A 13,921-nucleotide genomic window follows, 5' to 3' on the forward strand; every position below is an offset into this window, starting at 1 on the left:
TTTTTTGAAGAACGAATATGATGTTTTGCAAGAAAAATTGTAGGAGGAAGAAGGAGTGAGTTGTGATGAATGAAAGTGAGTTGTGATGAATGAATGAGGGAGAAGTATTATTTATAGAGAGAAAAGAAGATAAAAAAAAAAGGAAAATTGGCTCAAACGGACGAAAGAGCCGTTGGGAAAAAAAAAAAAAAAACCAAAAATTCGAAAAGCGGTCGAAAATACCGTTGGAAAATATATATATATTTTTTTTATTTCTGCACGCGCCGCTCGAGTGCTACCCGAGCACTCGAGCATTCCTTGAGTATCTCCACGCCGCAACGCCCTCCTCGACGCCATCCCTCTCCTCGAGGAGCCCCTCGAGTACCCCGTTGTGGGTGCTCTTACAAAATAATCGGATGTAGATTAAATGAGGATTCAACCCTAATTACTAATCAACATAAATTATTCTGCCACGTGGTTGAGCTTGATGATCATTTGAGGATGATAAAAAAACTAAAATAATTGTAGTTTTGGATAAAAGTGACTCATCGACCATTTGAAAGGTCGCTAAATCTGGACCGTTGGATCTGCAAATCTATGTCAACTTGATACTTCCACATGTTGTGCTTATCTGTCATGACAGATCTAACAACTACTGCCCAAAGTTTTAAACCAATTGCCACATGGGTCAAAAATGTAAATGATTGGAAATTATTATGCAGGTGACACCAATTTTATTACATTGTGTTCGGTTCACATGACTAGATATGCTTAGTTATGTAATAGTATTATGTTTGATTGAGTAAATAGGGTCCGAGACTTATTCTCGAGATTGTGCCACGTAGGATTAGTCATGACTTATGAGTCTTAGCTTACCCCCTATGACAAAAATAATCTCGGGCCAATTTAATTTCGAATAATCTCGAGACAATTCAATCTCAAGCAACCAAAATATTTACTTCACATGACGACATATAACAAAAATTCCTAGAGACCAATGAATATCACCACTTTAATTGAATATTTCAAGGAAACAAAAATAGTTGAACAAGGAATAAAAGGATATATTTAACTTTACTGATTTCAACCCAAACTTCACATATCACGTGTTAAAAAAAATAGTACTATTGTATTGAAAAGTTGAATAATCTCGTTACTAAGACAAATACTATAAGACTAGTTAGTTAAAGGGTTTAAAGATGATGTATGAATTTTGTTATAATAGCTTAATAAACGATTATTAAAATAGAATTGCTTCTTCAAGTGCAGTCTCCAAATCATAGATTAACCTTAACAATTAATGTACTCCCATCAAACCTATATCTTCAAATTCAAACCTACCTTGGAGATATTCTTCTGTACATTAAATATAATTAATCTAAAATATTGAAGCCTCTTCCAGTAATTAATATTAATAGGAACAATCATCCTTGGCAAGAAGACAATTCTGTCCACTGCCCAAAACAAGTAATATTATTTGTATATATATTCCAAAATCAGAGGAACAGCGCACTTTCTATTCGCGAATTCTGGTATCCGGCTCGGACACATTTCTCTCTCTCATCATCATCTCTCTCTGTGTGTCTCCTGCTTGCTGATGGAGGAGCTCAACAGGTTTGTAGAATCAGAAGCAGAAAGCATAGAAAGGAATCAACAAGAATATGATGATGTTAATGACCCAGAAAGCAATGATCTTCACCTGCCTCTGCTCAAGAGAAACAGAACCCTCTCATCAACCCCACTCGCCATTGTTGGAACCAAGGTTTCTCACATTGAGAGCTTGGATTATGAGTAAGCAAAACCATATTTCTCAGAATTTCCCATTTTTAGAGCTCTTGGAATTTTTTGCATGTATGAGTCAGAGCTAACTTACTTCAAATTACAGAAATTCCCACCTTACGAGCTTTGAATTTGTGTTGTGGGACTATGAGAATATCTCTCATTTTCATATAAAATGATTTTTCATGAATGTGTAGGATCAATGAGAATGATCTGTTCAAGCAAGATTGGAGAAGCAGATCAAAAGTTCAAGTACTGCAGTATATACTAATGAAATGGCTGCTGGCATTCTTAGTTGGGCTTCTCACAGGGGGGATAGCAACTTTGATCAATCTTGCTGTTGAGAATATAACTGGATACAAATTTCTAGCTGTGGTTAAATACATAGATCAAGAAAGGTATTCAATTTTCTACTTTGAACAAATTCTTGATTGCTTGTATAATTAACAAAGTACATCTATTTTGCAGATATATGATGGGATTTCTAGTTATGGCTGGAGCAAATTTTTTTCTTACATTGGTAGCTTCACTTCTCGTTGTTTTATTTGCACCTACAGCAGCTGGCCCAGGAATTCCTGAGATTAAAGCCTATCTCAATGGAATTGACACTCCTGACATGTTTGGTGCTTCAACCTTGATTGTCAAGGTGCTCTTAGTTTTCGAATAATTACTATAAAAAAAATTGTGATTAGAGAAAATAATGTGTTCAGTTAAGCATGTGAGAGTGCTTCTTATATGATTGGAATAGGATATAAGATTTGTGCAAAGTTCTTGATCATGATCATCAAATATACAATAAAAGTTGTGATTTATATTACATTGATGCTAAAAATTTGCCGCTGGTTTTTGTCGTACATAGATTATTGGAAGCATCGGAGCTGTTGCTGCAGGGCTAGATCTCGGGAAAGAGGGGCCTCTGGTGCACATCGGAAGCTGCATTGCTTCGTTGTTAGGGCAAGGGGGTCCGGACAACTATCGGATCAAATGGCGTTGGCTGAGGTACTTCAACAACGATAGGGACAGGCGTGATCTGATCACGTGTGGTTCCTCATCCGGAGTGTGTGCTGCTTTCCGGGCGCCAGTTGGTGGGGTCCTCTTCTCTCTCGAGGAGGTGGCCACGTGGTGGAGGAGTGCCCTCCTGTGGAGGACCTTTTTCAGTACGGCGGTGGTGGTGGTGGTGCTTAGGGCCGCGATTGAGTACTGCAAATCGGGCTACTGTGGGCTGTTTGGGCACGGAGGGCTCATCATGTTCGACGTGAGTGGCGTGTCGGTGACGTATCATGCTGTGGACCTCATCCCTGTGGCTGTGATAGGGGTTCTTGGTGGCCTTTTGGGAAGTCTTTACAATTATGCTCTCCACAAAGTTCTCAAGGTCTACAATGTCATAAATAAGTAAGATCACCATTCATCTCTTTCCAAGGCAAAACACTCACCAGCCTTCTGGTTAACACCCGGCTCCTGTTTTCGTGTTTCTTTTGCAGGAAGGGCAAGATGCATAAGCTTCTCCTCGCGTTGAGCGTCTCCATTTTCACTTCCGTGTGCCTCTACGGACTACCGTTTCTTGCAAAATGCCGTCCTTGTGATCCTTCCCTGCTCGACTCTTTGTGCCCCTCGACTGGCAGAGAAGGGAACTTCAAGCAATTCAACTGTCCGAAGGGGCACTACAACGATCTCGCCACGCTTCTCCTCACCACGAATGACGATGCAGTGAGGAATATCTTCTCCATAAACACTGCATCAGAGTTCCACATTCTTTCCCTGGCCATATTCTTTGCATTGTATTGCATATTAGGGCTAATCACCTTTGGCATTGCTGTTCCATCTGGTCTTTTCCTCCCCATCATTTTAATGGGGTCGGCCTACGGGCGTATGCTCGGCGTTGCCATGGCGCCCTACACGAAGATCGATCAAGGGCTATACGCTGTTCTTGGAGCCGCTTCCCTCATGGCTGGTTCAATGAGAATGACAGTCTCACTCTGTGTCATCTTCCTTGAGCTCACCAACAACCTCCTCTTGCTTCCCATCACAATGCTCGTCTTGCTCATTGCCAAAACTGTCGGAGACTGCTTCAACCCGAGCATCTACGAGATAATCCTTGAGCTGAAAGGGCTGCCTTTCTTGGAAGCACACCCTGAGACATGGATGAGGAACATAACAGTAGGAGAGCTCGCTGATGTCAAGCCAGCAGTCGTCACCCTCAATGGAGTCGAGAGGGTGGGACGGATAGTTGAGGTCCTGAAAAACACGACGCACAATGGGTTCCCGGTCGTGGACAGTGGGACCATCATCACTCCACCGCTAGGTTCGTCACCAAACAGTGCTAATGAGCTACATGGGCTGATCTTGAGGGCTCATCTCATACTAGCCCTCAAGAAGAAGTGGTTCCTGCCCGAGCCACGTAGGACGGAGGAGTGGGAGGTGAGGAAGGAGTTCACATCCATCGACCTGGCCGAGAGGGGCACGACCATACAGGAGGTGACAGTGACCAAGGCTGAGATGGAGATGTACGTCGACCTTCATCCCTTGACCAATACAACTCCGTACACCGTGGTCGAGAGCATGTCCGTCGCCAAGGCCTTGGTGCTGTTCAGGCAAGTCGGGCTTCGACACATGCTCATTCTGCCCAAGTATCAAGCTGCAGGAGTAAGTTACAGAATTCAAAATTCATTACTTATATAAATTTGACAAAAATGTGAATGGAATGATGCTGACCTGTTTGTTGTCGATCAACTCGTAGGTTTTCCCTGTGGTTGGGATCTTGACAAGGCAAGATTTGATAGCTCACAACATTTTGGATGTGTTTCCTCATCTCACTAACCCAAAGGGAAAGAAGGGCCTTTGATCTCATGTCCCAACTCTCCACCATTTCCAGTCAGACCACATAATATTCTTGAGATTCTTTCCCTTATTTTTTGTCCGGATTCATAGAAATACGATCACACCAAGCTTTACATTGTTTCATTGATAAGCATAAATAGTGTTTAATAATATGTAATAAGCATGAATGAAAGTGAAACACTGTTTAGGACCATGAATCTTTTAGGGTGTTACCCTTCTTCCAATTCATTGTGTGGAAATCTCTACCAATCTTGTCCATTTACAAGCTAAATGCGAAAGCCAGCAGAAGAATAAAATTCAAATACCATCGGAAAAAAAATATATAAAAAATAAAAAAAAGAACATGTTAGAGAGAACACTGTTGCCAAATGTGCATAGAAATATATCAACCTGCTACAAATGTTCAATGTCCCTCCAATTTAAGTTATGATTAGAAAAATATTGATTAATGTAAAACACATGCATTGGTAAATACATGGAAGCAGCCATTGATTGAGAAAGAGCACGTACAAAAGCTTCGTGCTTGAATAACTTGATATAGCGAAACACGTGACAGAGCAAACATGGATTAGCATAAAATATACAATTTCAAACACGGCCGACAGGTAACCAAATGCCTCATCTGGGCCAGCAACGATCAATCATCAGTGCCAAAGTAACGATCGCCAAATTCTCCCATACCCGGTATCACACGAAATTCTTTGTTCAGGGCTACGTCGATCTCTGATGTTACGATCTTTAAGGATGGGAAGCGTTTGCAAACACAATGTATGCCCTCGGGTGCCTGCGAGCATATATATATGGGATATGTAAGAATTCGCCATGATCCGAACTACATGATAAGGTTGTTTCTTGTCCAAGAGAAGAGTGACTCACGGATATGAGGTTTAGGAATATAATGTGAGATTCTGGAACTCCTTTCTGTATGAGTAACTCGATTGCCTGATTAGCGGAGTTACCTGGCAGAAAAGATATCTTATGCTAGATTTCAGGAAAAAAGATCATAACATACTAGCAAATTATCGACAAATGTAAGTGGGTTCGTTTACCAGTTGCAAGGACAGGGTCAAGGAGGAGGACATGGCGCTCACGGATATCATTAGGAAGTTTTTCATATATGAGCTGTTTAGGCATGAGAAAATTAGGAAAGAAAAGAACATGTCAGAAGATTTTGCAACCATTCTGATACAGACTAATCTATCAGGGTAAAACTGAAGCTACGGAAATGCAACCTGCTTCCCATCGTCACCCTCACGGTGGATCAAAATTTTTCCAATTTTAATCCCTTTGCAACAAGCACGTAATGCATTTTCCATGCTTTCCCCACTGCAAGAAAATAAAGGTAATAGATATGATCCCATTTCCACAAGAAATAAACAAACACCCATTTTCAAGGAAATTATCAGAAAGTCTGCATATGTATTATATAGCAAGTAGAAAATGTAAACATTGGTGAAGATGAAATCAAGATTGAAATGCATGAGACAACACACATAGTTATATTTTTACAAATTCTGACCAAGCTCTACCTCTTTCAAAAAAAAAATCAGTACTTTGATATATTCAGAGCGATACACAAAGATAAATCCTTACCTCCGAATAATGGAGACCGCACACAGTTTCTTGCAAAAGTCAACACCAGTATATATCGACCCTGCATTAGAGAAAGTTTCAATAATACAATTAATGATGTCCACAACCACTACATACTTGAACACAAAACAAGAGGCACTCCAACCCTCAACAACAAAAAGGAAGACACATGCACACACACACACACAAAATACATATCAATTTCTCAAGTATACCCGTCGGGGTAGTAATTTGTTTCTCAGTGAATGGTAAATGACCAAGACCGTGTTCCGCAACCTGAAATATCATAATCAAAACTTCGTATTTGGGAACAACTCTGATTCCGCAATTTTCCAAATAAAGAGAGTTCATAATTACCAGACGTATAAGCCTGTCAGAGTAAAATACAAAATCATGTTTCGAAATGTCTCGGTCTCGAATCAGGGTATGCATACCTCTAATCTGTAACACAAAATCACAGACATCAAAGTCCAATGGTCTATGAATCCATAATTATCACAATCACAAACATTCATGAAAGAAATAAAGGCTGCTACAAATAAGGGAAAGCTATAGTGACTCATAAGGTTCAAAAGTACAAGTCCCAAATCCAGTTGTTTGATTAACAGAACTGTAACAAGCAGCAAAAAAGCTATTAAATCATTGTTTATCAATTACTCCCATCGTCCACTAAAAGTATGGCACTTTTGGTGAGCACATGTTTTAATAAAATGATTGGTGATTTTTATGTAGTGGAGAAAGGGTCCCACCATTTTATGAAATGAGTGGTTGAGATTGAATTAAGGGTGGTTTTTTTGTAAATAAGGATTAAGGGGTATCTGTAATTTTGTAAGGATAAAAGATAAGGAAAATATGTGGGACCATGTTCTAAAAAGGAAAGTGTCATGCTTTTGGTGGATGCCAAAAATGGCAAAAGTGTCATACTTTTTGTAGACGGAGGGAGTATCATGTAACTGAAATTAGATATTATATTACTATTACTTAGTGTGTTCATATCATTTCCAACAGACTAAGCTCTACCACAGCCCAGTCATAACTACTCCTTTTCCTTTCATTCCCTCTGATCTGGAGAAATGAACTAAAATCAGATGGATAACTGGAAGGATCGGAGGGAACTTCTCCAGATCGGAGGCTATTAAATCCTTGTTTATCAATTATCATGTACTACAACAACAAGCAAAAAGGCTATTAAATCCTTGGTTATCAATTATCATGTAACTGAAATTAGAGGGAACTTCTTATCTTCTAAAATTCATTTACTTGCAAGATAGCATGAAATCTATAACAAGAACGATCTAGAATGTATACCTGGAAGGTCGACTGTATGACAGTAACATTTGGATATATTTTACACAGGTCGTGCTGCCCAAGTTTGGTGCGAAGATGTTGGACAATCAAGTCAATTGCAACATGATTGTCACCTCCACGAGGTATAATTACATCAGCATATTTTTTGGACGGTAGAACAAAATCGTCAAAAGCAGGCTTCACAAATTTTGCATACTGTACCAAGGATAATATGAAAAAGAAACAGAAACATGTTAATATGAAGGCTGCAAGTAAAAGTACATTATCTTAGAACTCTAATACAGAGAATCAGAAGTTAAGCATTCCTAGTATATTTTGAAGAAAACAAACAATTCAATTCCAATACAAGGCAACTTAAACTAAAGAACTCACACAAGGAAGAATGAAAGGTATTAGTATCCGGGTACTTCTATCTAGGAAATACTAAATAAAACTGAGATTGGCAAACTGAACCATTGGCGACCTCAAATAAATGCCCACGAAATAATAAATGAATTCAAGCAATTTCCTGAAGTTTACACAGCATAAAATAAATGAAAATACATTAATCTTCACTGTAAAGAAAATAAAAACAGCGGGAGGCTTGCCTGTTCTAGCACAGAGTTTATGTCCCTACCCCTCTCCACTATATCTCGCCTTATTCTACGAGCAAGCCTCACATCAGCATCTGAATCAAATAATAAAGTAACAAAATGTATGAATTAACCATAATTGTAACTATAGCTCAAGTAAGAATAAAATGAAATACAGAAACAAATAATTCAAAGTTCAAAGTTCACCTGTGTCAACAAAAATCTTCATGTTCATAAGGTTTCGTACTCGTTGATCATGGAAAACAAGGATACCCTCCAGTATGATTACATCAGATGCATTCACCTGGAATCATGGGAATTTTATATTGGGAAAATAAAAGATTCTATACATTTTTACATACCAGCCGCATTCAGCTTATTGGTTATTCCAGCAATACCATATTTTACGCAAATTCAAAGCATTCGCCAGAAAAGTTTTAGAGTAAAACAAACATGCAATCTGCAGGCAAATATTCAAGATGTCTACCTGGCGGAAGCTGTCCGAACACCTTTGATGTGTTTTAAAGTCATATATTGGGACATGGACTGGCTGGCCAAATTTTAGCTTTTCAACACATTCAAGAAGCTGCTCAGTATCAAAAGCATCTGCAAGGATGTATTTATAAGCATTGACTTTTCTCACAAATCTAGTAGCAGCATAAGAGGTTGATTTCAGAATAGTTCAGTTAAAATTCCATCATGAACTAAGATACCTGGATGATCAAAATTGTACTCATGCACACGTTCCAACTCTTCAGGAGTTAAGCCACGATAGAAAGAATCCTGCATTACACCACGCCAGGATGACGTGTTTTAAGAAATTTTCAACAAAACCAAGATAGTAATCAACTTAATTTGAACAAACAAAGCACCAATAAGCAAATAGGGGATTTATCAAAGTGACGGCAATATAGGTAGTAGTCTCTGTTAAATTTGATACCGTACCACATTGATATGTATTCACATATATATAGTTAGCCTTACAGAACCCCTGTAAGATTATTTCCAGAAAAATTAAGTTCAGAAGTGCTAGATGTTGAAATCAAATGAAGTTCAATAATCTAGCATGGACAGCCCACCTACAACTAACTATAGTTCTCCGTCACGCTTCCACAAATAGCAACAGATGAATCAAAAGTTTGAGAGCTCAATTGCTTGTCTAAATAGGCTAATGAAGTTTCTATTTATGGCTTTTCAACAACAACATAATAGCATCAATCAAAAAATTAAAGCACACACACAAACCTGATTGACGAGCACCACCCGATGATCATGAAGCTGCTGAATAATCATATCGCAAACAGTCGTCTTCCCCGACGCCGTTCCTCCCGAAACCCCTGCTCCGAGAGCAAAAAACACGCAACAACACTCAAAAACAAAATTCAACAATTACCTTCTCCAACACGAGCGGAAGATTTTAAAAAGGGAAGTACCGATCACGAAGGGCTGCTTCTGCGCGGCGGAGTCGGCGGCGGTGAAAGCGGACGACGGCGGAGTGAGCGGCGCGGAAGCGCGCGGGGACGGCAGAGAGGACGCGGCGGAGCGCAGGCTGTCGAGGCGGAGGCCGGAGAAGTGGGGCCCGGACGCCGCCTCCATGACGTAGTCGATCGCCGTCGTCTCCTCCGGCATGGGTAGTGTTAGCTGAGGGGGGTTTTTGAAGGAGTGAGAGAGAGAGAAAATAAGGTTCTGTTTGGTTTAGTGGACTCCTAATTCTGTGTGAGTGAGAAATCTTCTTTTAGCAATTTCTACTCCCACTTTCTTTGTAAACTTTTTTTTTTATTTAACTTTATACTAGTATCAATCATTATATGCACATGATTTTGATGGTATATTGACTTAGTATTAAATAAACTTGTGCTTTTACATCGAATTTTGTGTATAATATTATACTCCCTTGGTTTTAGGCATGAATAATTAGGAGAGTAAAATAAAAATAAAAATTATGTGATCCACACATATTTAATAAGTATTATTTTTAATTTGATCTTAAAATATTATACTCTCTCTATTATGTGGCCTCGAAATCGGCAAGGCCAACGCCTCTGCCATCGTTTCCCTTCACCCTTTACACACCATTACCGCCCTAGTCAAGTCCAACGAATTGAAGTTGTCGTACTCATCGAAAAAGAGTAGCTCAAATCAATTAAAAGAGATTCAAGAACTTAAATCCTTCAAATAAATCTCAAAAATTAGAGTTTAGAGTAGGTTAGTAGGTATTGTTGGGAAATAAATGAAATATCCGTGTCCTAATTTTGATGATACCAAAACCATTAGAAAGCCTCTTATCTTCTTTAATCTTCTTATTGCCTCATGTGTGGTAGTCCTCGTTAGCTTTGACTGAAGCTGTAAAGACTAAAGATCAGCAGGTCAAAGAACAGAAGACTAAAGGTCGAAGACAGCACAATTGAAACATATTAGGCCAAACAAACTGAAGGACGCACCATGACTGGAAGTCATCAGTCGAAGTTGTTGATACAATGCAATATCAGCATTGAACTGAAGCATAAGTCAAGTACCAGTCGACTTTCTGTATCTAACTGAAGAAAAGAGTACCAGACACGCTGCATCAAAAGCTCAAATACAACAGCATTAAATGCCGAAGATTTGAAGATCGTCCTTGCAAGTACCAGAGCTTCCTTTTGCGTGTAAAGATGTAGAAACACCATACTCCGAGGACAAGACACAATTCATATATCTGTCAAAAGGAGTATCCGAAGATTGCCACCTTAGCCCAAGAAGCAACATCCTCCCACAACGGCAGAAATCCTGAAGACCATCTCTCCAACGAATATATTCAAGACTTCGCCTATAAATAGTGTTTGATGAACAACTGTAATCTTCACCGATTCGAAGACATACGTTGAAGCTCTGTCGAATTAAAGAGCCAACATTTCCATAGATAGATAGATTTCGAATCGAAGAAGAGAGTAATCATCGTTGTAAAATTAGTCTAGCTGATTACCTAAACTCTCTTAATAGACTAGGCACTTCTTGTTTTATCTTAAGCCTAGAATGGATTACTTGAGAGCCTGTTCTCAGCAGTCTTAGTTGGAAGAGTCCAAACCCCTTTTCAACCGAGAGAAAAGTGAGTTTTGAGTGGTTGTTGTTTAGTACCAGCAAACTAAACAGTACGGTCCCTTGGCACCAGGTAAGCCACCAGAAAACTAAACAAGACGGTTACCTTGGCACCAGTTAAGCCAAGAGGGAGTTCAAATTAAAGGCTCTGTCTCCAAAGACCTTAGCATTAGCTGATTGCACACGACAGTGTCAAGGCGTGTTAAGTGTTAAACCCAATTCAGAGTGGATTGGTAGGTTTGTTGTGCACCTTTAAGCATAAGCCCACAGACTAATCATTTGGCCATGGAAGTAGGAAAGTTATTTCCGAACCACGTAAAAATCCTTGTGTTCTTTATCTGCTTTCAGTTATTTTCTTGCTTGTGCTAAACTGTTTTCAACTAAACTGGATTAATCGAAAAGTGTAACTAAGGATTTCATAAGTGGCAAACTCTTTTCTAAAGGCTATTCATATTAAGTTTAAATTCCGTTGCTGAGTTATTAATCCTACTGACGACTCAACAGATAGTCATAGAGATTAATAACTCTACTATTTTTTACAAACTAGAGTGAAGTCATACTTGGATATCAGTTAAGCTCAATGCTCGACTGATGTCATTTTACTAAAGTATTTTCAGTATCAGTCTACAACCTATTTCAAACTAAAATCTGGTTAAGTTTGTTTTGTTTGCGAAAATAGCCTACAGGTGTATTTCCTCCCCCCATACACCGATCAGTCAACCCTCTGGGACCCCAACAATTGGTATCAGAGCAGGTTGTTCGCAAGAACAAACTGTTCTGGTCTAGTTCTTACTGAACTAGATCATTTAAAGAGGGTTGTCTTTGTTTTCAAAACTTTAATTGTTTTATTCCAACGTGTCTTGTGTTCCCATTTCCTTCATCTTCTCTCTTTCTCCTCTCTTCTCTGAAGATTCTGCAAGCGACTACATCGACATCTACTTCCGTGGAGTCAACGACCTTAAAATTGGATCCCTGGATTCTGATTCCGATGATTCATTTGTTTTCCCTGAAGAGAATGAGAGTCCTAAATACTCACCTCGGGGAGAAGCAAGTGAGTATGATCAAGTCATGCATAAATACCAAGACTTAGAAAGATTTTTGAAGACCTCATTAGGAAAAATCGAATATTAGAGAATGAGATCAGAAAAGTATGGTTTGATCAAGAAACGATCATCCTCTACTTCCCAGATGAAGCAGACATGGATAAGAGGATTGTAGAAGACAACAAACTGAAAAGAAAAATGGAACTTCTACAATCAGAAAAGATAAAGCTGCAGTCTCTTCTTGAGGTTGCTGAGAATGATTTGAGGCGATCATCAAAGGAGCTTGAAGAAATCATTCGTGAAGCAACGTGTCAGTACAAACTGATAAATCAATGGAAGAAGAACAATGATGAGGACAAACAAGAGAAGGAAACTCTTGTTCCTGAAGAACCAGTTGAAAATGGATCAACCGTCTCCTCCTATCCAGAAGAAGAGCTCGTGAAGACACGAATGGCAGTTGTCCCATGCAGTTCTTCAGTGTTCCAAACCTTCTCCGATAATAACGAAGTTGAGCAGCTGTATAAAGGGAAAGAGATTGCTGACCGGGACACAGATGTTCTCAGTTCTCTGTCAGACACCTCCTCAAGTGAGTCTTCAAGCTCAAGTACTGAGAATCAATTCCTCTTCACCGGAAATGGTGTAGAAGATTCTGGAGCCTCTTCCTCTGAACAAGTGATCCATGAAGTGAGTGAGCTGGAACAGGTCGTGTGCTACTACGAGGATCTAAGGTTTAAATTCGAATATCTTCTTGTGGAAAAACAGAGGCTGGAGATGGCTATCACTATGACTGCATCCAGAACAGATGAGATCTCTTCAATCATCCATGGTGGAGACAATCAGGAAAAGATAATTCAAGAGTTTATCAGACTGGGGGATTTGATGCAGACACTTCAGATTGAGAGAAATCAACTTATACAAGGAGTCTTTAGAAAAACTGAAGGTGAACTGATCCAATCAAGAAGACTTCTTGATGAGACATTAGTTGAATTAGCTGAAGAAAAGTTAAAGAAATGACAGTGGGTTGATTTCAGAATTGAGGACCTGACATCAGAAAGTCTCTTCCAATTTCTTTGTTCTGAAGAAAGAGATGGAGAAAGCTCAACTGAAGAAGATAAGGGAAAATGAGTTATGGTCGAAGATGCATCAGCTTCTCACAATAGTGTTTCACCAGAGTCATCCAAAGAAGTTGAATCTGGATCTTGTCAGTCACATAATGGGCAACCTCCATCTGTGATCGAAATGGTCCAGCTAAGAGGATGTCAGTATGCTGCTCCATTATTTCTAAGGCGACACAATGATAATGACATGGGTTATCGCGTCGTTCCTTGGATTGTGTACTGTGTACAATACGTGCAAGTGTGTACTATGTAATGGATTATGCCCTAATTGATTCAACTGTGTACTCATATGTGCAACTATGTACTAAGTAATGAATTGTGCCCTTATTGATTCAACTGTGTACTCATATGTGTAACTGTGTACAAATTTTCAATTGTGTATAAGCAATAAATTGTTCATTATTATATTCAATTGTGCACAAAATCAAACATAAATCACATACATTGCCCCACAATTGCCCTCAAATCAACAATTTACCCTATTCAACTGTGTCATAATGCATCAATTGTGTACAACCAATTTCATCTAAATCAATTGTGACATAAATTCAATTCAAAAAAATCACATGCATTGTAACACAAGTCATTGACTCAACCCAAAACACTTAAGGGATTG

General features: G+C 39.2%; 2 protein-coding genes across 2 annotated transcripts; one reads left to right on the plus strand and one right to left on the minus strand.

Moving 5' to 3' along the window:
- The first annotated feature begins 1,227 nt into the window (after positions 1-1,227).
- LOC131016074 (chloride channel protein CLC-a-like) lies at positions 1,228-4,820 on the plus strand. Its single transcript, XM_057944648.1, has 6 exons — positions 1,228-1,770; positions 1,956-2,156; positions 2,227-2,404; positions 2,618-3,150; positions 3,240-4,401; positions 4,496-4,820. Exons 1-6 carry the CDS (start codon positions 1,577-1,579, stop codon positions 4,598-4,600), a joined length of 2,373 nt encoding a protein of 790 aa, XP_057800631.1. The 5' UTR covers positions 1,228-1,576; the 3' UTR covers positions 4,601-4,820.
- A 122-nt stretch (positions 4,821-4,942) lies between these two features.
- LOC131016091 (uridine/cytidine kinase UKL1, chloroplastic) lies at positions 4,943-9,921 on the minus strand. Its single transcript, XM_057944668.1, has 14 exons — positions 9,503-9,921; positions 9,315-9,406; positions 8,783-8,852; positions 8,557-8,675; positions 8,277-8,373; positions 8,085-8,164; positions 7,498-7,692; positions 6,547-6,630; positions 6,405-6,465; positions 6,190-6,250; positions 5,829-5,922; positions 5,646-5,718; positions 5,473-5,555; positions 4,943-5,380 (listed from the first exon to the last, which is right to left on the minus strand). Exons 1-14 carry the CDS (start codon positions 9,696-9,698, stop codon positions 5,234-5,236), a joined length of 1,452 nt encoding a protein of 483 aa, XP_057800651.1. The 5' UTR covers positions 9,699-9,921; the 3' UTR covers positions 4,943-5,233.
- Between the last annotated feature and the right edge of the window lie 4,000 nt (positions 9,922-13,921).

This window comes from Salvia miltiorrhiza, chromosome 3 (genome assembly GCF_028751815.1).
Source record: "Salvia miltiorrhiza cultivar Shanhuang (shh) chromosome 3, IMPLAD_Smil_shh, whole genome shotgun sequence".
NCBI classification, from domain to species: Eukaryota; Viridiplantae; Streptophyta; class Magnoliopsida; order Lamiales; family Lamiaceae; genus Salvia; species Salvia miltiorrhiza.